This window comes from Periplaneta americana, chromosome 17 (assembly GCF_040183065.1).
Source record: "Periplaneta americana isolate PAMFEO1 chromosome 17, P.americana_PAMFEO1_priV1, whole genome shotgun sequence".
Taxonomy (NCBI): domain Eukaryota; kingdom Metazoa; phylum Arthropoda; class Insecta; order Blattodea; family Blattidae; genus Periplaneta; species Periplaneta americana.
Genome location: NC_091133.1, coordinates 119,712,280 through 119,735,752, shown reverse-complemented (window position 1 = coordinate 119,735,752; position 23,473 = coordinate 119,712,280). Strand labels below are relative to the sequence as shown.

At 36.0% G+C, this 23,473-nt stretch overlaps 1 protein-coding gene across 2 annotated transcripts in view; it reads left to right on the top strand.

Annotated features, from left to right (window-relative positions):
* The window catches only part of Vdup1 (arrestin family protein Vdup1), an 80,746-nt gene that overhangs the window by 6,606 nt on the left and 50,667 nt on the right, over positions 1–23,473 (top strand). For both annotated transcript variants that reach the window (XM_069816414.1, XM_069816413.1), the window contains exon 2: positions 13,731–13,954. In XM_069816414.1, coding sequence (XP_069672515.1) covers positions 13,831–13,954 — 124 coding nt within the window. In that variant the 5' untranslated portion in view covers positions 13,731–13,830. The remainder of the gene's footprint in view (positions 1–13,730; positions 13,955–23,473) is intronic.

Here is a 23,473-nt window from a genome sequence, read left to right as displayed (position 1 = left end):
GGAGGTTCTATTGTTATGTTTAGGTCCAAAAAATTGAGACTATTTTTATTGTTACTTTGTTCTAGTGTGAATTTTATATTTTGGTGTAGTTTGTTGAACTCATTTAATATTTGATTGTCTATGTTTTGAGTGTTTTCATATAGTATTAATGTATCGTCGACATATCTCGCATAATACAAAAAAGAAAATTAAAACTAAATAAAAAAGACTCCACTACACTCCAACCCGCAAAAATAAAAAATAAAAAACAAAAAACAATGGCACAGTTTGACTTTCTATGGGTAAATATCAAACAAACTCAGGAATTTTTTCAAAAAACAAAACATCAATATAGCCCCCAGCACCAACAATAAACTAAACAATATAATTCCGAACAAAACCAACAACTACGAACCATTACTAAACAGCAGAATATATCAATTGAAATGTAAAAACTGCCCCAAAACATACATAGGTCAGACTCGACGTAACTTCAAAATTAGATACCGTGAACACACCTCCGATTTTATTTACAATAGGAACAAATCCAAATTTGCACAGCACCTCATCGAGGAAAATCATGAATTAACAAATATAAATGACACATTAAAAATATTAAAAATCATAAATAACTCCACAATAGACACCGCGGAACAATTTCACATTACAAAAGAATTTAACTCAGGAAGACCCCTCCTCAACGAACAAATAGCCAATACAAATAACCCACTTTTTAACTTGTTTAAATTATTCCCACCGAAACAAACACACACAACAACCACACAGGTCCCACCAATATCCCCTCCACTTCCCACTCCAGATGACGTACATTAAGAAAATATTGTAATTGAGCCTGCCATTCTAGTCTCAACCATGCACCACATAGGAACACTCCAACATCAACTAAAATTGTAAGTATTTTCCATACAACATTTTTACGCGACAGATTCCAACTTAATAAAAAACAAAATCGTATTAGTTCTATCTATTAATATAAAGTAAATTGTTGCAGACACGCATGGCCATACTAGACAGCGGACCCAACAGAAAATAGCTTGTATTATATACGTCTAAGTATTCAATAACAGCATCCACGATTCACAGTAGTCAACTTGAACAACATCAAAAACCCCAACATACAATATGGAAAATCAGTGAAAGTGCGTCAAAAAGACAGTTCTTACCAAGAACAGTAAAACAGCCCAATTTTAACGATATAACAGGCCAACACAGCCAACCATATATGTGAAAAAGTGATATAGTGTATACAGTGTTTTTATAGTGTATATATTTTACTTGTTTATATTTATGTGTTATAATGTTTTTAACATAATTTTTTTATTGTCCTAAATGGGTTTTCAAAAGACAGAATTTAACAGAATCATACAACCAACCACACACTGCTTATAGTAAATTAAGAAATCATGAAAGGTCATTCACAAGTGAACAACCCACAACATAATTAAGAAGCTAGGTCTTCACAACACACAATGACATAGACCCCATATCTGAAGATGACACACACCAAGTGTCGAAAACGTTCATATAAATCCAAATATTAAGATAAGCACAGGTGGAAAACAAAAATTGATATTATAATACAGTGAGCTTATCGGCATCTCCAAAATGAAACTACGAAACTTTGTTGAAAGTCCTTTTCCTAGACTGAAACTTTGGCTTTGACAAATCGAGATTTGACGACCTGATTCTAACATTGACAATCACAATCATGACCTTCTAAACGAATTAAATTAATGGATAGTTGAAATAGACTGGGCATTCCCATAAACAGAGCTTTCTTTTGAGTCGCAAATCAACGAAACAATTGAATGTCGGTTCATATATTAGCCATTCTGGCAGCTTTATAGGAGAATAATATTATTTCATTGTAAAATAATTCTGAAGACAAGGAAGATAAGAAAATGCCACCAATGACAGACTATGAAAGAGACTTATTATTATTATTATTATTATTATTATTATTATTATTATTATTATTATTATTATTATTATTATTATTATTATTATTATTCCATGTATGGTGGGTCCCTATCACCACGGCATGGCGCGTCCTCAGGTTGCGGATAGAGGAGACGGCCTCCAGATATGGAGGGTAGCTGCGAATATATTGAATAAGCAGTCGTGGACAGCCGATAAGGGGTGGTCCTCCAGCTTGGGGGTTGGGCGAAGGGCTAACAACCCATCACCGTAAAAAACAGCTTGTTACGAATTCCTACAGTAAGCCTCGGAATAGGACTGATTCTCTGGCACGACCACAGCAAAGGAATAAGGTTTTGAGATTTGGCACTTGGAACGTAACTAGTCTTTATAGAACAGGAGGGGTAACATTAGTAGCAAAAGAACTAGCTAGATATAGAATAGACTTCGTAGGAGTACAAGAGGTTAGGTTAGATGGGAATGGCATATCACAAATAGGAGATTACTTGTTGTATTATGGGGAAGGAAACAATAATCACCAATTAGGAACAGGATTCTTTGTACATAAAAGAATAAAATCAGCAGTAAAAAAGGTCGAATTTATCAGTGACAGGTTATCATATTTAGTACTTAAGGGTAGATGGTGCGACATCATAGTTATAAATGCTCACGCCCCTACAGAAGAGAAAGACGACTATGTAAAGGATAGCTTCTATGAGGAATTGGAACATACTTTTGATCAGTTCCCTAGATATCATATGAAAATTTTATTGGGGGATTTCAACGCTAAAGTAGGACGGGAGGATATTTTTAGACCAACTATTGGAAAAGAGAGCCTACACGCAATTAGTAGTGACAATGGAGTTAGATTAGTCAACTTTGCCACATCGAAAAATTTAATTGTCAAAAGTACAACATTCCCCCATAAGGATATACATAAATATACTTGGACTTCTCCAGATGGATTGACACACAACCAAATAGATCACATCTTGATAGATAAACGGAGACATACTAGTATAGTAGATATTCGAACTTTCAGGGGTGCAGACTGTAATTCTGACCATTATTTGGTGATTGGAGAATTAAGAGAAAGATTATCAGTAGCCAAGCGAGTAGAGCAACAAGTTAATATTACTAAATTCAATATTTTGAAATTAAAGGACGAGGAAGCTAAGCAAAATTATCAGGTCGAAATTTCGAATAGGTTTGCCACTTTAGAAAGTTCCGACGAAGTTGAGAAAGAATTAGATGTTAATAGCATGTGGGAAAATATCAGAGATAGTATCAAAATTGCAGCTGAGCAGAGCATAGGTTATTATGAAACTAAGAAAAAGAAACCGTGGTTTGATGAAGATTGTTGCATGGTAGTAGAAAGAAGGAAACAGGCAAAATTGAAATTCTTACAGGATCCAGTTGAGGAGAAGAGAGATAATTATTTCAATGAAAGACGGGAAGCAAGTCGTACACTTAGGAATAAAAAGAGAGGTTACTTGAAGGAAAAACTGAATGAGGTAGAAACAAATAGTAAGAATAAAAACATTCGAGATTTATATAAGGGTATAAAGGAATTTAAGAACGGATATCAGCCAAGGGTAAACGTGATCAAGGATGAGAATGGTGACTTGCTTGCAGACTCTTCATCAATCCTAAACAGATGGAAAAACTATTTTGCGCAACTACTAAATGTACATAGGCCAAATGGAAATGATCGGGACGAAATTGAAATACAAACTGCTGAGCCATTTATACCCGAACCCACGCTTTCAGAAGTCGAAATTGCGATAGAAAATCTGAAAAAGTACAAGTCTCCAGGTATCGATCAAATTCCAGCAGAATTAATACAAGAGGGTGGAAGTGCATTATATAGCGAAATTTATAAACTTGTACTTGCTATTTGGGAAAAGGAAATTGTACCAGAACAATGGAAGGAGTCCATAATTGTACCTATTTTTAAAAAGGGGGACAAAACCAACTGTGGTAACTTTCGAGGAATATCACTTTTGTTGACGTCGTACAAAATTTTGTCCAATATTCTTTTGAGGAGATTAACTCCGTACGTAGATGAAATTATTGGGGATCATCAGTGCGGTTTTCGGCGTAATAGATCGACTATTGATCAGATTTTTTGTATTCGGCAGATAATGGAGAAAAAATGGGAGTATAAGGGTACAGTACATCAGTTATTCATAGATTTCAAAAAGGCTTATGACTCGGTTAAGAGGGAAGTATTGTATGATATTCTTATTGAATTTGGTATTCCCAAGAAACTAGTTCGATTAATTAAAATGTGTCTCAGTGAAACATATAGCAGAGTCCGTATAGGTCAGTTTCTATCTGATCCTTTTCCAATTCACTGCGGGCTAAAGCAGGGAGATGCACTATCACCTTTACTTTTTAACTTCGCTTTAGAATATGCCATTAGGAAAGTTCAGGATAACAGGCAGGGTTTGGAATTGAACGGGCTACATCAGCTTCTTGTCTATGCAGATGACGTGAATATGTTAGGAGAAAATACACAAACGGTTAGGGAAAACACGGAAATTTTACTTGAAGCAAGTAAAGCGATCGGTTTGGAAGTAAATCCCGAAAAGACAAAGTATATGATTATGTCTCGTGACGGGAATATTGTACGAAATGGAAATATAAATATTGGAGATTTATCCTTCGAAGAGGTGGAAAAATTCAAATATCTTGGAGCAACAGTAACAAATATAAATGACATTCGGGAGGAAATTAAACGCAGAATAAATATGGGAAATGCGTGTTATTATTCGGTTGAGAAGCTCTTATCATCCAGTCTGCTGTCCAAAAATCTGAAAGTTAGAATTTATAAAACAGTTATATTACCGGTTCTTCTATATGGCTGTGAAACTTGGACTCTCACTCTGAGAGAGGAACATAGGTTAAGGGTGTTTGAGAATAAGGTGCTTAGGAAAATATTTGGGGCTAAGCGGGATGAAGTTACAGGAGAATGGAGAAAGTTACACAACACAGAACTGCACGCATTGTATTCTTCACCTGACATAATTAGGAACTTGAAATCCAGACGTTTGAGATGGGCAGGGCATGTAGCACGTATGGGCGAATCCAGAAATGCATATAGAGTGTTAGTTGGGAGACCGGAGGGAAAAAGACCTTTAGGGAGGCCGAGACGTAGATGGGAGGATAATATTAAAATGGATTTGAGGGAGGTGGGGTATGATGATAGAGACTGGCTTAATCTTGCACAGGATAGGGACCGATGGCGGGCTTATGTGAGGGCGGCAATGAACCTTCGGGTTCCTTAAAAGCCATTTGTAAGTAAGTAAGTATTATTATTATTATTATGCTCACAGTTGGCAGACTTACTCCCTATTACTTGAACGTTACCTGAAATTAATATGCAGAAAACAGTATTATGACGACCGCAGTAATTCATACCATGGTTATACCATAACGAATAGAAAGAAGAAGTGTGCGCACTCCTATCTGTTCAGCATTGTCGACGGTGACCAAGAGAATTAGTGGCGCTGCGATCGGTATTGCTCAGTTGGAAGCGAATATCCATAAAAGAAGCAGTAGAGTGTTCGTTCATTTCGTTTGCTTTTTTAGTGTAATTAAGTGCGTTAAATACTTTAAGTGCCAATACACTAATCTGCAATTATTCGTACACGAGTGACAAGTGAGTAGCTCTCACGATTTATTTATTAAAGGACGAGATTATTATGTTTTTGTCGTGTTATATTTGAACCAATACCTTCGTGTTTTGTTCCGGGTTGTAGGGCGTGCGTGTTTCATTTGCTTATGCAAACAGAACAGACAATAAAAGAAAAATTGAGCGATGGAATGTGGGGCGACATATTTCACGAGTGCATAGACAGTATTACCTCAATTGTAATTCAGCCACTGGGAACAGGATGCTGCTTGGATCATGCCATGGATATCATACCGAAACTAATTTTTCACTATATGAAATGTCGGTTCTTCTTCCGGACGAAACAAATCCGATGAGAACTCCAAGCTCCGAGAGCCGCCAAATCATCTCGTAAATTCTCCAAAGTGTCGGACAAGTAACTGTTGGTGAGTACATATTGCATGCCTACAAGCAGCCCTAAGTTAAGTTTTACATATTAAACTATTATTTGTTTTACAGTGTGATGTATATGAATGTGTTTTTCTTTCAAATAGTCTTAATGTTGTAAGTATAAGGCCAGTTACGTACGTATATGGAGCGAAAGGTAAACAGTGCAACTTACGTTAAATGTATTTACGTACTTACACACGGAACAGACTGAGCGAACTCTGCACTAGCGCCGCGTGGTATCGGCCGTTTGAATTAACAGAGTGCGACCACTACTTCTTTCTATTCGTTATGGTTATACATTAACTGCATATCCAACTGTATAACCTATCATATAGAGTACGCCAAGGAATATTAGCAGCTTTAACAATTTCCTGGATGCCCTCGGTATTCTTGATAAATTCAACATTTTCTCAAATATCAGCCATTTTCCTTATGTTCAGGAACGGAAGTCAGAATCAAAGTTTAGACTTTCGGTGACTTCATAGTAAAGTCACGATTGAAATTTACTTTCGTCAAAGTATCAATTGTGAATAGAAGAATGGTGACTTTGTACTGTCCAAAGTCTCGATTATGAATATGACCCTCAAGTACACTTTCCTGACTTTGTAAAATTGCTTCTCGTTTTTCTTTCTCCTTGATTTTCTTAATTCCCTCTCAAAACTTGCGAAAAATGTATATAATTCCTTTCACATTTTAAAGGCATTAGCACAAACAAACCTTCGTTTTTTTAAAGAACTACTTTTTTTTTTTTTAATCATTAGCATTTTGAAAACAGCGCGAACTAAGCAACCCAGCAGAGATAAGAAAAAAAGATTGAGGATTGGAACGTGAAATGTAAGGACACTTACGCAAGCAGGTAAGTTGGAAAACTTGAAGAAAGAAATGAGAAGAAACAGTCTGGATGTGATGAGAATATCAGAAGTGAAATGGGAAAATAGTTGTGAGTTGGTGAGTGATGAATTTAGGTTGTTTTATTCAAATGGTGAGTTCAAAGGAAGTCATGGTACCTGTGTATTACTGGGATCACTTGTGAAAGGTAAAGTGATGTCAGTGCATTATGTAGATGACCAGATAATGTTGAGACTACTATTGAAGAAAATAGACTTAGCACTAGTGCAAATTTACATGCCACATAGTGGATTAGCAGGTGAAGAGATGGAAGAAAGTTATGACAAGATAGAAGAGATAGTTGAGAAGGAGAAGAAGGGAGCATGAGCAGTCCTAATGCGTGGCTGGAAGGCAGTTATAGGAGAAAGACAAGATGGAAGAACAGTTGGAAAATATGGATTGGGGAAAAGAAATGACAGAGGAGAATCTTTGGTGAACTTCTGTAAAAGAAATGCAATGATTGTTGGAAATACATTATTTCAATAACATAAATGAAAAAGATATACATGGATATGCCCAAGGGACGAAAGCAGATATAAGATATTCTGGCACAGGAAAGATTTCGAAATTGCTTAAAAATTGCAAAGATTTTTACCAAGAGCGGATATTAACTCAGATCATGTCTTGCTGATAGGCGAAGTAGATATTCGTCTGAAGAAAATAAGAGGAAGACAAGTGATGAAGAAATTGAACATGGAAAAACTGAAGAACGGAGAAGGAAGAACAAAATTTAAAGCAAATTTTCAAGAGGAAACTGCTACATTAGAATCCACACCTGAGAATAGTAAAGAGTGCTGGACTCCCCTAAAAAGCTGTATATAGACAACAGCAGAAGAAACATTAGGATACACAGAATGTGTGAGAATTAAGAAACCTTGGGTCACAGGGAATATGTTGGAGAAGATGGAGGAAAGGAGAAAATGGAGAAACTTCAACACAGAAGAAGGTAGAAGAAACCTCAGGAAACTAAACAACGAACTAAGAAGAGGAACTGATAAGGCGAAGGAAGACTGGATGAAAGAGAAATGTAAACAAATAAGAGGATCTATAGAGAAAAGAAAGATATGATTTAATGTACCATGAAGTAAAATCTTTGGACTCCACAAATAAGAACAGGAAATCCATACGATTGATAGAAAACGTAATAGGAAGTGAAATAACAGACAAACAAGGAATACTGAAAACGGATGAAATAGGTAAAAGAGTTACATGAGACAGGAAATTGTCCAGCTGAGTTAACTATAGAAGGCGAAGCAGCCGTATTGTATTGTATTTATTAACATTCTATGGTATTCATACATGCTTACAGCTAGAATATGGAACAAGTCAAAAAACTTAATACTATTATAAAATCTTAATTTATAGTCACAGTCTAGATTAAATATATACAGATGAGATTTACAATATAGTCTGCTAGTACAACACAAAGTTTTAGTATCAATTTCATGAAGTGTTATTGAATGTCATGAATTCACCTACAGAATAGAAGGCGTGAGAAATTAGGTACTTCTTCAATTTGGCTCTAAATAATTTTATGTTTTGAGTTTCATTTTTTATATCGATAGGGAGGCTGTTAAAAATTTTTACTGCCATATAACGCACTCCTTTTTGATAGCACGATAGACTTGCCGATGGAGTATAAAAGTCATTTTTTGACGTGTATTTATGCTATGAACTGTTGAATTAGTTACAAAGTATCAGAGGACGAAAAAGTATTTTCTGTTTAAAGAGAAGAATTGGAACTAGCGCTTGGGGAAGTGGAGAATGAAAAAGCAACAGGGGTTGATGGGATTCCCACTGAATTAGTGAAATGCTTGGGTGAAGGCAAGAAGGAAATTCTATCATCATGCAACGAAATATATGAGAAAGGCGACTGGCCTGAAGATTTTACGGAGAGAGTGTTGCTTCCAATACCGAAGAAAAATAATGCCAAGAAATGTAAGGAGTTCAGAACTATCAGCCTGATATCACACTCGGCGAAGATTCTCTTGCGAGTACTTAATCGACGTTTATATTCTAAGAAGGAAGAACAATTGGAAGAAGAGCAGTTTTACTTCAGAAAGGGAAAAGGTACGATGGATGCAATTGAACTACTACGAACAATCGGCGAAAGATACCTAGAGAAGAATAAAGAAGTGTAGTCAGTAGTATTTGTAGACCTAGAAAAGGTATTTGACAGAGTGGATTGAAACAAACTGATGGAGATCCTGAAGAAAATTGGTGTGGATTGGAAAGAGAGGAGGCTGTTTAGTAATCTTTATATGAACCAACGGCTCAGTCAGGACAGGAGAAGAAATATCTGAAGGAAGTGTTTTTAAGTTGAAACTAATGGCATCAAACTTGCCAGAAAGTAGTATTTATTTTACAATTTTCTGAAAGTAATAATACAATGAAAACTAACAACTCTGTTAGGTATTTCATTATCATATGCTTTATAGTGTTATACTATCAAATACAAATTTTACAAAATTTTGTAGTTACAAAATAAAAAGATTAAAATTATTACGAAACACGTTTAAAATAATTTCAGATTTATCCTCACTTGTAGACGACAGAGAATTGCATGGCAACGAGATATAATGTCCGCCATTAACAATTATCTTTTGCGCACCCCTGAGTGGCCTGTCGCGCACCCCAGGTTGGGAACCGCTGGTTTACAGTAACACCATCTTATCCTGCCTCCTTATGCTACTACATTGTTACTATTTAGCACCCTCTTTACAATAGTCAGATGTCTTCTATTCGCGATTTATTATAAAATAGAGTTCACATGTAATCATTCCATTTTTTCTATATTTATTAATATGTATTGATTTATATAATATACCTATATAATAACATTATTATCATCTTCCAACCATGTAAGATTATGTGATTTGTTACGGTCTCATTCCATCTCGTACATGGACGTCATATAAATCAGTCCAACTCTTCTTTTTATGAGACTTGAAAGTAAGAAGAAAGTCCTTCCAGTGTTTTCATGGTCAATACTAGAACACCTAGAACAAGTCTAGTGGTATGGCTTCTATCTTTAAACCTTTAAAATGCATAGAGAACAGAATTACCTCGTCCACACCTGTGGAGTAACGGTTAGCGCGTCTGGCCGCGAAACCAGCTGGCCCGGGTTCGATTCCCTGTCGGGGCAAGTTACCTGGTTGAGTTTTTTTTTTTCCGGAGTTTTCCCTTAACCCAATATGAGCAAATGCTGGGTAACGTTCTGTGCTGGACGCCGGACTCATTTCACCGGCATTATCACCTTCATCTCATTTAGACACTAAATAACCTAAGATCTTGATAAAAGCGTCGTAAAATAACCTACTAAACAGAATTATCTCTGTTACAAAGTTACAATTTTATTATCCTGCTGATATGCGGTCGTCAGGACCTCGTTAGGTGAAGTTGACAGTTGAATTATTTTTTCTACTTACTTACTTACTGGCTTTTAAGGAACGCGGAGGTTCATTGCCGCCCTCACATAAGCTCGCCATTGGTCCCTATCCTGAGCAAGATTAATCCAGTCTCTACCATCATATCCCACCTCCCTCAAATCCATTTTAATATTATCTTCCCACCTACGTCTCGGCTTCCCCAAAGGTCTTTTTCCCTCCATTATTAATTTGTTTACCTTTTTATTAAAAAAAAATTAGTATTGTTGATTAGATTTTTAGGTGGTTGATTTGGATATGAAATTTCTTGGATTAAAGTTGGTAATAAATTAATATCTATTAATGTACGTATATTTAATGCTCTGCAGAATCATGCAGACAAATATAAATACGTTAAAACTGAAACAGTATTTTAAAATATTATTGTACTCAATGTTGTGACCTAAATCACATTTCAATTATAGATAAAATGATAGTTTTATATTATACATATAAACCATTCCAACAATGAATCCAGGCTTCACGTCCCAAAAAATTGCGCTAAAAGTTATCGTTACCAAGTCTCCCGTATTTTTCATAATCAGAAGTTGGTCACTCTAATCCGAAACGATTCATTCATTCATTCATTGTTCTGCCCAAGGGCAGGTATTTCACTGTAAACCAGCTTTCTCTAATCTTTCCTATTTTCTGCTTTCCTCTTTGTCTCCTCATATGATCCATATACGAGTATCTTAACGTCGTCTATCATCTGATATCTTCTGACTCGAACTTTTCTCTCGTTCACCATTCCTTCCAGAGCATCCTTCAGCAGATAGTTTCTTCTCAGCTAGTGATCCAACCAATTCCTTTTCCTCTTCCTGATCAGTTTCAGCATCATTCTTTCTTCACTCACTCTTCCCAACACAGCTTCATTTATTATTCTGTCTGGCCACTTCACACGTTCCATTCTTCTCCATATCCAATTCATATCTCCATATCTCTTCACTTCGTCGTAATGTCCATGTTTCTGCTCCTTACAATGCACACTCCATACAAAGCACTTCACTAGTCTCTTCCTTAGAATCCCGAACCATATGTGAGTTATTCTCCTCTAGTCCCATGCTGACTCGCCATTAGTAAATCGGCTAGGGCAGTGTTTCTCAAACTTTTTTGAATTGGGGACCACTTTTTAAAGTCAGAACAGTTCCGCGGACCACCTTACTCTTGTCCCCTTCGAAAGCAAATTTATCATTTTTGTAGAATATTTTAATGCCAGTATACTTATATTTTAAAATAGAATTAAACAATTCTTGCAGCCAATCACAAGTAACTTAATAACAAATTCTGTGCATTGTTGATTCATCGCTTGCCTGTTAGCGGTTAGTTGTTTGAAATCCTTCTTATGTGGTACACGCTAGTCGTTGTCCATGTCTCAGTTTAAATAGTGGAAAACTGGCTTCGACTGGATCTTTGAAAAGAAAGGAACATGATGATACACTTCATTTAGGCAGTACTAATAGTTCAGAAGCTGTGTGTGAAGAAATATTATATTAATTATGGTGCCATTAAAGAAATATCTAGTCCTAGTGGTAACTATTCAAAGAAAAAAATACTTCCGTAAATATTTATTTAGAACTTGGATTTGCTTGGCGTGGCAATGAGAATAAACCAAAACCTCGGTGCGTTGTTTGTTACGAAGTGCTTTCAAACGAGTGTACGAAACCCGCGAAATTGAAACGGCACTTGGAGACGAAACACGCAAGTGTAAAAAGTAAACCTGTCGGATTTTAAAATAGGCGGAGTCTAAAATTTTTTATATCGTCATCTGGAAAAAAAATTAAAAGATTAATGCAGAAACATCCTCGAATTTGAACAAGTAAAGATGCAATTTGGCACGTTCTATTTTTGGTGTACGACGTGCGGTACGTGCCCATTTCAATGTGCATACTGGATGTCGGGAAAAATATTAAGAAAGTCATAAATATATGAAAAGGTTCCTCTGTTACTTTGGTCCTCTGTTATGAATTCGGATGGTCCCTGGCTGGGCTACAGGTTCGGCGCCAGATATGCAGGAGAAGATGGCGAGAAACGCCACGTTCATAGTGCTTTAAATCCCTCTTTTGTTGCTGAGAGTAGAGTGGGAACTGTGTAGCGGGGTAGGGTAAGAAATTTCGTAAAATATTAGTACTGGGAGAAAGAGTGAAAGGCGATTGCCATGTGTCATTTCCAAACTCTGAGATTTTCAGCTATAGTGTGATACGCAATTCGTTTGAATTTTATTTTTTCTTCTGTCTTTTTTGAAGGACCACAAGGTCAGAACTCGAGGATCACAGGTGGTCTGCTGGAAATCTGGGTTCAAATCTTGGTGGATCCAAGCGTTACTTGTAGACAATAACTGTATTTGGTGGTAGGTTTTCGCGGAGTACTTCCATTTCCGCTACTAGAATTCCACTATTGCATCATTAATAATACTTATTTACTTACTGGCTTTTAAGGAACCCGGAGGTTCATTGCCGCCCTCACATAAGCCCGCCATTGGTCCCTATCCTGAGCAAGATTAATCCAGTCCCTACCATCAAATTCCACCTCCCTCAAATCCATTTTAATATTATCTTCCCATCTACGTCTCGGCCTCCCCAAAACTCTTTTCCCCTCTAGCCTCCCAACTAATACTCTATATGCATTTCTGGATTCGCCCATACGTGCTACATGCTCTGCCCATCTCAGACGTCTGGATTTAATGTTCCCAATTATGTCAGGTGAAGAATGCAAGGCGTGCAGCTCTGCGGTGTGTAACTTTCTCCATTCTCCTGTAATTTCATCCCTCTTAGCCCCAAATATTTTCCTAAGAACCTTATTCTCAAAAACCCTCAATCTCTGTTCCTCTCTCAAAGTGAGAGTCCAAGTTTCACAGCCATACAGAACAACCGGTAATATAACTGTTTTATAAATTCTAACTTTCAGATTTTTTGACAGCAGACTAGATGATAAAAGCTTCTGAACCGAATAATAACAGGCATTTCCCATATTTATTCTGTGTTTAATTTCCTCCCGAATGTCATTTACATTTGTTACTGTTGCTCCCAGGTATTTGAATTTTTCCACCTCTTCGAAGGATAAATATCCAACTTTTATAGTACCATTTCGTACAATATTCTGATCACGAGACATAATCATATACTTTGTCTTTTCGGGATTTACTTCCAACCGTATCTCTTTACTTGCTTCAAGTAGAATTTCCGCGTTTTCCCTAATCGTTTGTGTATTTTCTCCTAACATATTCACATCATCTGCATAGACAAGCAGCTGATGTAACCCGTTCAATTCCAAACCCTCTGTGTTATCCTGAACCCATTAATAATAATAATAATAATAATAATAATAATAATAATAATAATAATAATCATCATCATCATCATCATCATCGTCATCCTACTCACTTGATATCGATGCCAATGCTGCGCTCATATAAGGATGGATCATATCAATTGCAGAGCCGCCGTGGTCGGCAGCATCAGAGGTAAGCGGAGTGGGAGATCGTCTTGCTGCGCCCACCTTGTTGCGCAGTCGATGTGAGATGGTGGCGCGGTGAAGATGACGGCACGCAAGCTCCTCAAGTTCCTGATCCTGTTCGACAACACCAACCTGCTCTACTTCCCTGGGCAGTTCCTCAGTGGCAGGGTCCTGGTGGAACTCGAAGATGACACCCCCGCCCTTGGTAACGTAGCAACTCCTGCTTATATTTTACCGTCTCCTCTTTATATTCACTTCATCTTCTGAAGCCAGACCGGACCGCCCTTTAGTGTACCACAAGGGACAGTGATGCCAAGGTCAAAGACTTTTTCATTTTTTATCCTCTGCTCCCTCCCTTCTACACACTTGAATGCAAGTTCTACCTTTTGTTACGAGATACGTTCACGAAGAGATGCATTGTATAGATATGGGCCTAATTGTAGGTATCTCAGGAGTGTGACATTCAAAATTAAACTCGACAAATGATTTTCGTTGACAGAGAGAGTCATGTCAAATACCAGGTGGTCCTTAAGACGTCAGTGAATTATAATGCAAAGCGTAATAAAGGCGAATTAGTGCGAACACCTCGGAAAACATAAAACATGTGCATGATATAGCTGTTGCACACCCACAAAAAATACCGTAGATGTTATGAATATAACGCTTACTTTCTTACCGTACGTTTCATAAGTATCGCAACAATTCAGTTTCGTTTACCATGGAACGAATGATATTCTTATTTGATGGTTTAGTTTCTTGAACTATCATTTACAAGAAATGAAATCATGTACTATAATAATAATAATAATAATAATAATAATAATAATAATAATAATAATAATAATCATTATTATTATTATTATTATTATTATTATTATTCTGGCAGAGTTAAGGCCATAGGGCCTTCTCTTACACTCTACCAGGTCACAAAGTATACAAGCAGTTAAAATTTAACAAAAAGTTAAAGAACAGAATGCTAATATATTACAAAATAATAATAATAATAATAATAATAATAATAATAATAATAATAATAATAAAAGGTAAAGGTAAAGGTAAAGGTATCCCCGTAACATGCCATGAAGGCACTTGGGGGGCATAGAGGTAGAGCCCCATGCTTTCCATGACCTCGGCACTAGAATGAGGTGGTGTGGTCGACACCACGCTCTGTCCGCCTTTTACCCCCGGGAAAGACCCGGTACTCAATTTTATAGAAGGCTGAGTGAACCTTGGGGCCGTTCTGAAAGTTTGGCAACGAGAAAAAATCCTGTCACCACCTGGGATCGAACCCCGGACCTTTCAGTCCGTAGCCAGCTGCTCTACCAACTGAGCTACCCGGCCACCCAATAATAATAATAATAATAATAATAATAATAATAATAATAATAATAATAGCATAATAAAATCGACACTAAACAACATGAAAATGATAACATAATAGAAAAAAAAGAAAGTAAAATACATTGGAATATAGTGAAAGCAACTCATTTAGTACAAATGGTTAATATGGAAAAACGTAAGGAAGAATATATCAAAATGGAATGTAATAAAATAATAATAAAAAAGAAAAGAAATAGGAAAATTAAATAAAATTCACTATAAAAAGCTATGATAATAAATTCATCGGTTGATAAAGCGAACAAAAAGGGGAAGGAAGGGAAAAGAAATATATAGCCTATATTTTTACAGAACTATGGCAGAGAAAAGGGCTGATAACTGAAAGGAATCTAATTCAAAAAGTACAATTTTAATTGCAATACTGTATACATACATAAGGAAATGAAACTCGTTTTCTGCAATACAGACTAAAAAAACATTTTTATTTACTAACATGACAAAAAGTAGGGGTTTCGTAAACAGTTTTGCAAATGAAAAGTATTTCTTTTCTCAACATAGTGAAATGAAGTTGCAGAACAGCTACAACATTGCAGATCTCTCCGGAATAAGAGTGTAACCAATACATCTATAATACACGTTTCAGAAGAAAAGGAAATTATTTCAGAGGCATATTTCGTTAGGACTAAATCTAAATTATGTTTTATTTAACGACGCTCGCAACTGCCGAGGTTACATCAGCGTCGCCGGTGTGCCGGAATTTTGTCCCGCAGGAGTTCTTTTATATACCAGTAAATCTAATGACGTGAATCTGTCGCATTTAAGCGTACTTAAATGCCATCGACCTGGGCCGGGATCGAACCCGCAAGTTCAGGCACAGATAGCCAGCACTCTGCCCAGGCGGACCATTAGGGCTATAGACTAGCAGAACCATTTGATTGATCAAGGATACAAGTATATTCAGCTATTGGATATAATAATTTTGTTGTTATAAATTATTGCTTCAGAATTATTTTTTCCACTAAGTCACATATTTAATTAATTTGATGTTACACCCGTTTCTGAGGATGTCTTCAATTACAGGCACGATTTTGTGGTAAACCACGAAAACTCTAAGGGCCATATTCATAGACATTCTTAGCGCGGGCTTCCGGTGGATGATCAGCGAACTAACGTTTTTCGTATTCATAAACCAGTGCTAGCGATGAGATATGATATGAATCCTGTACAAGTAACCAGTGGATAGCCGGGGCTAGTTTAGCACGCTCGTAGCGCGGGCTAGCGAAATGTCTATGAATAGCACCCTATATGTGTTAATATGGGTAGCAAAAGGTTAAATCAGGTATTTAAATTGTTCCTCGCCGTGAATACGTAATTTTACTGTTGCGATAAAACACGAAATCCTAGATTATAAACGAAATCTGTTAATATCAAGAATTATCTTGCATATTTGCGAATTCCACATTTTAAAGACTTTTGTACAGGGGAGTTACACTTGAACTACAGGAATGAAAAACAATGCTGTTACCGCTGTATTTTTGTTAAAAATAGATCCGTGACCAACTGTAATCTACCAGACGTTCTGTTCGCTTTGAAAAGCCTGGGATATGTTTTTATTATGACAGTGGAATAAATTCCTTACATAAAATATGTATTTTTGTTACGATAATAAATACAACCTGAATTTTTTTTGCACTGTGTAATTTCAGCGCTCCCTTAGGCCTATGGCTTGTGCTGAGAATCTTTCGTCTAATGCAAAAAAATTCAACTTTTTACAGAAGTTACATAAATAACTGTTTAACCCCGTAATATGAAATATTTGATTACAATTATAAATTGTACAGTTTAAGTAGGTCCAATTTTTCACAAAATTCTATTATGTAGCTCTTCCTATATTGTTACATTCCTACATTACTCTTACTTCACTATTTATGAAAATTGAACAATGAATCCAGGCTTCACACCCCAACAAATTGCTCTAAAATTTGTCGTGATCAAGTCTCCGTATTTTTACGATCAGAAGTTGTCACACTTATCCCAAACCAAGTGATGCCTATAACTGACTGTGAAAAGCAGTTTATTGTGGTAAGGAAGGGTAATAAATTTAATACAAAATTTTCATCCATACTACTCCCCGATCTTTTAAATTTCCATGTTTCTTCTTGTGTCACTTAAGTTCTTTTTTTTTTTTTTTCCTTGCTCTTATTTCCGCAACAGCTGAGTTACGTCAATTTTGACAAGCAATTCGTGCAGGTATCCGTAAGTCCTAAAGTTTTGGTCTGAAATTTTTTTATTTGTGGAAGTATAACTCTATAGATGGTATTTAATGTTTTAGAGGGAACTAAAGTGTAATAATAATAATAATAATAATAATAATAATAATAATAATAATAATAATAATAATGTCCCGCGCCGTGGCGTCGTGGTCTAAGGTATCCTGCCTAGGACTCGCGTTACGGAATGCGCGCTGGTTCGAGTCCCCATGGGGGAAGAAATTTTCTCATGAAATTTCGGCCAGTGTATGGGACCAGTGTCCACCCAGCATCGTGATGCACTTGGGGAGCTACGATAGGTAGCGAAAATCCGGTTTCGCAAACCAGCTATAACGGCTGGGGGGGATCATCGTGTTAACCACACGATACCTCCATACTGGTTGGATGATCGTCCACCACTGCTTCGGCTTGTGGATGTGAGGCCAGCAGCCGGCTGGTCGGTTTTGGTCCTTCAGGGCTGTAGCGCCATGGATTTACTTTAATAATAATAATAATAATAATAATAATAATAACAATAACTATGTTCATACTTAGTTTAACTGTACGAGAAATACTATCTATCGTATTATATTAATGTTATTTTTAGAAGCAGGCTTACATTCATACGTTGCAGCAATAAAAAGAGCGTTTTTTTTACGAACAGATCAAAGACAAAATAAACAGTATCTATCACTCTCTGTCGGACGGTAAGAGAAATAGTTCTGGACAACCGCGCGAAATTCGTGGACGCCAAGAAAAAATAAATATTTGACTTATTTATTTTGTAGTATGTATGAAAAGCTCGGAGACTTCAATGCTAGGTCGAGATTGAAACCTCACGGCTTCGATCTAAGATTTCTTGAACAAATTTTAAAAAAAGAATACTTTATACAAATGACAGAATATGTATTTTTAATGTAGATTGAATGTGATCTCACTCTAACTGTAAGTAAAAAATAATTTGTGGTTTATGAATCTCAAATTATAGCCACTTTTTCTGCTGAACTACAATCAGTGGCAAAAGTTTTTTTGTTCCATGCGGGTTCAGTAGTCAGTCTATGTCATCGCTTTCTTGGCAATTTTCGGTTTTTGTAATACAGTTTTTTTCAAAGGTCTTTTATTATTTTTTCTTGATAAACAGTTTATTTTTATGATTATTTTTTCAAACTTTATGATATTGCGGATGATAAGAATTGAAATGAAGTCGTAATCATATGCTGTAGTTATTTGATAGAAATGATTTAAACTCCATTTTCTTTAATAATAACAATGACAAGATTATAGTAATGGAACTTGTGACAGACTGTATTAAACGCTTATTTTTTATTATTATGATGCTAAGAACAGTTATCATCGAATATATATTTTAATTAAATATAATACTGTATATTTAAGTTACCGGTATCTACATACGCATTTTTGCAATATCGGTGAAATATAACAGCTCACATTTATTCTGTAGAACTCTAGAAATCCTTGATATTCGAGGTAATTCATCTAGTTACTAAATGTGTAACAATATGATGTTCCTATCATAAAAAAAAGAAACGTCACTACTCTAGTTATACAGTGTGTTTAAAAAAGTGTCGCATATTTTTACAGGAGATAGCATTAGTCGAAACTAGAAAAAAAGTTCCTATAAACATGTGTTCGGAAACAAATATATGTTGAGACAGAAGTACTCGTCACGTGATAGATATTTCCTGGGTGGTAAGGCACTTTCCATGCCGGCAGCTATTACTAAGCAAATAACACTAATACAATCTTCACTATATACAAAAACAGACATGTATTGCGCATAATAATGCTAGATAATCGTAATTACCTACATAGTATGCGGTTGGACTAATTTAACATTTTATATAATTATGGTAACAGTCTTTACTGGTAAGTATAAAAAATACTCTGTTATTAGGAAAGGGAAATACATCATACGAGTGAGTACATCGGTTTTAACAAACGTCTCTCTCTCTTTATGTAATGTCTCGCACAATAACCTCACATCTTTCCTCCCACACAAAATTTGCACATGCACATCTTATACATACGATTTTAATATTTAAAGACTTATTAAAAATGAAACGTATTCGTGCTAGAAGTACTGAAACAGATTAGACGGCCGTATTTTCTGTGTACAGAGTACTAATTGTATTTTTTATATGAAGGCTGTAACAAGAGTATCTTGCTTTCATGTTGAAAACAGTTTAACTGATGGAGAATTCAACACACATGACATTCTTGTTACTCCTGTTGAAGCGTGGTCATCTGTACCAGAGAAATCGCGAGTGATGTCAGTGCCAGCCATGTCGCTTTCGTTGTTGCGTCACTTCGGCCTTCTCCACGCTTAAGAGAGTACAACGTTGCCAACGTAGTCTTACATTGTTTGGAAGTTGTAATTTTAAGGTTAATTTTCAGGGTTACACTTACGTCTAGGTTCTGCGGTATTTGCTTATTTTAGGTTTGGATAGTACCGCTATTAACAATTTTTTAAAAATAAAATAAACACTTATGGCTTTTAACGAACCAGGAGGTTCATTGCCACTCTCAAATAAGCCCGCCATCGGTCCCTATTCTGAGCAAGATTAATCCAGTCCCAACTATCATATCCTACTTTCCACAAATCCATTTTAATATTATCCTCCCATCTACGTCTCGGCCTTCCCAAAGGTCTTATTCCCTCCGGCCTCCCAACTAACACTCTATATGCATTTCTGGATTCGCCCATACGTGCTACATGCCCTGTCCATCTCAAACGTCTGGATTTAATGTTCCTAATTATGTCAGGTGAAGAATACAATGCGTGCAGTTCTGTGTTGTGTAACTTTCTCCATTCTCCTGTAACTTCATCCCTCTTAGCCCCAAATATTTTCCTAAACACCTTTTCCTCAACACTCTTAATCTCTGTTCCTCTCTCAAAGTGAGAGTCCAAGTTTCACAGCCATATAGAACTGGTAAAATAACTGTTATATAAATTCTAACTTCCAGACTTTTTGACAGCAGACTAGATGACAAAAGCTTCTCAACCGAATAATAACACGCATTTCCCATGTTTATTCTGTGTTTAATTTCCTCCCGAGTGTCATTTATATTGTTACTGTTGCTCCAAGATATTTGAATTTTTCAACCTGTTCGAGGGCTAAATCTCCAATTTTTATAGTTCCATTTCGTACAATATTCTGGTCACGAGATATAACCATATACTTAGTCTTTTCGGAATTTACTTCCAAACCTATATCTTTACATGCTTCAAGTAGAATTTCCGTGTTTTCCTAATCGTTTGTGGATTTTCTCCTAACATATTCAAGTTATCCGCATAGACAAGCAGCTGATGTAACCCGTTCAATTCTAAACCCCCTGTGTTATCCTGAACCTTCCTAATGGCATATTCTAGAGCGAAGTTAAAAAGTAAAGGTGATAGTGCATCTCCTTGCTTTAGCCCGCAGTGAATTGGAAAAGCATCAGATAGAAACTGGCCTATACGGTTTCTTCTGTAAGTTTCACTAAGACACATTTTAATTAATCGAACTAGTTTCTTGGGAATACCAAATTCAATAAGAATATTATATAAAACTTCTCTCTTAACAGAGTCATATGTATTTTTTAAATCTATAAATAACTGATGTACTGTGCCCTTATACTCCCATTTTTTCTCCAATATCTGTCGAATACAAGAAATCTAATCAATAATCGATCTATTACGCTTAAAACCACACTGATCATACCCAATAATTTCATCTACATATGGAGTTAATCTTCTCAAAAGGATATTCGACAAAATTTTGTACGACGTCTACAAAAGTGATATTCCTCGAAAGTTACTACAGTTAGTCTTGTCCCCCTTCTTAAAAATAGGTATGATTATGGACTCCTTCCATTGCTCTGGTACAATTTCCTTTTCCCAAATTGCAAGTACAAGCTTATAAATTTCGCTAGATAATTCACTTCCACCCTCTTGTATTAATTCTGCTGGAATTTGATCAATACCTGAAGACTTGTACTTTTTCAGGTTTTCTATCGCAGTTCCGACTTCACAAAGTGTGGGTTCGGGTATAATTGACTCAGCAGTTTGTATTGAAGAAACATTGGAAAGCCAAAATAAATTAAATTAATTAACATAACAGGCCGGCTGCACATGTTTAAGATAAAATTTTTACACGAAGACTAACTTTCCTAACATTTTTGTAACGATATCATTGGACGTTATACCTGACCCTGATTTCGCCTGCGAAACAATTAAATACTTCCCACATACCTCGACTGCTATTTCGGGTGCCTAAACAAAAATGAACGGATTAAGTCGCATACTCTTTACATATATTTGGAAAGGATTTCTGACTTCATTCTCAGAAGATGCTCAAGTCATTTTAGTACTATGTATTCTATAATATATTTATCATGTTTGAAACTTTTATGGACGTATATTTACATAACACAAGGGTTAAGGCAGTGGTGTGCAATATTGTCTACTTCATTCATTCATAGTTTTCTGCCCAATAGCAGGTCTTTCAGTGCAAACCCAGTATTCTCCAATCTTTTATATTTTCTGCCCTTTTCTTCCTATTTTTTGCCTTCCTCTTAGTTTCCGCATACGAACCATTTTATTTATTTATTTATTTATTTATTTATTTATTTATTTATTTATTTATTTATTTATTTATTTATTTATTTATTTATTTATTTATTTTTATTTATTTATTTAACCTGGTAGAGATAAGGCCATCAGGCCTTCTCTTCCCCTCTACCAGGGGATTACAACTACAATATTAAGAATACAATTACAATTATAATTACAATTAATATTAAATTTACAAATACAATAAAAATCAAAGTACTAAAAGATTACTGATTAATAAAAGCTAGACAGTTTATTGTAAAAGTTAAGAAGAGAGAAACTTTTTTTTTATTAATTAAGTAAAAATTAAACCTACTCTACGCAGTAAGAAAATGCTTAATAAGTTTGCTTTTCAACGCTACTAAATTCCGACAGTCTCTGATGTCACTGGGTAGGGTATTCCACAAGCGCGAGAGCGAGATTGTGTATGATGATGAATGCGATGATGTCTTATGTGTTGGTATGGCTAGTATGCGGCTATTTTGCGTGCGTGTGAAGAGATTATGATATGACAGGTAACTGAAACGGGAGGAAAGGTAGGTAGGTGTAGAGGTGTGAAGGACTTGGAAAAGGAGAACAAGAGAATGAAAATTTCTACGTTCGTTAAGCCGTAGCCAGTTTAGAGTTTGGAAGGACGGGGTAATGTGGTCAGCGCGACGGACATCGCAGACGAAGCGAACACAAGAATTATGAACACGTTGTAATTTTTGCGACTGGTTGACATTAGTTCAGTCAGTAGAAAATCACAATAATCAAAGTGGGGCATTACTAGTGTTTCCACTAGTATTTTCTTGTCTATCATCTAATATCTTCTTCTCACCCGAACTTTTCTCGCATTCACCATTCCTTCCAGTGCATCTTTCAGTAGGCAGTTTCTTCTCAGTTAATTTCTTTTACCACATATTGCCATAGTGATGCCCTTTGTATTAAATGTAAAATTATGAGAATTGAAAAAATACTCTGGAAGAAAAAAAATGTTAATTATTTAAAAAAAATGTCAAATTTTGGATATTTAGCAAAAAAAAAATCAGGAGGAAAGCATCATGAGAGTAAACGCAACTTAAATGTTTTAATGGACAGAAAAAGTATTGAAGAACAAGCTGTAAAAGTTTCAGCTCCAAATCTTCAACAATTTAAAGGCTGAGTGTATACCAAAACATGGAAAATTTAACATTGTCAAAACAGGAGGTATCCGTTCCCCTTAATTGTGCATATTAATTCAACTTTGCGTTGAATAATATCAGAAATATGGGAATTCTTACTTCAAACTTGATTTGTGATAGCTACTTTATTTTATTTCTCGCATTCCGTATTCATTTTAAGAAACTGGTCAAATTTGAAATTTCTAATCAATGTTAAAGTTGTTACGGCTGACAAGGCCACATGGAACGATGACGAAGGCGATGTTAAAATTGGTGGCAACCTTCTTGCTTGGAGGCGATCTCAGCTGCTGGGATGTTGCGCCTGGCAACACGTACACGAACCCTCCTGCTTCGTGACTGCCTTCATCCGCCACGAATTGTAC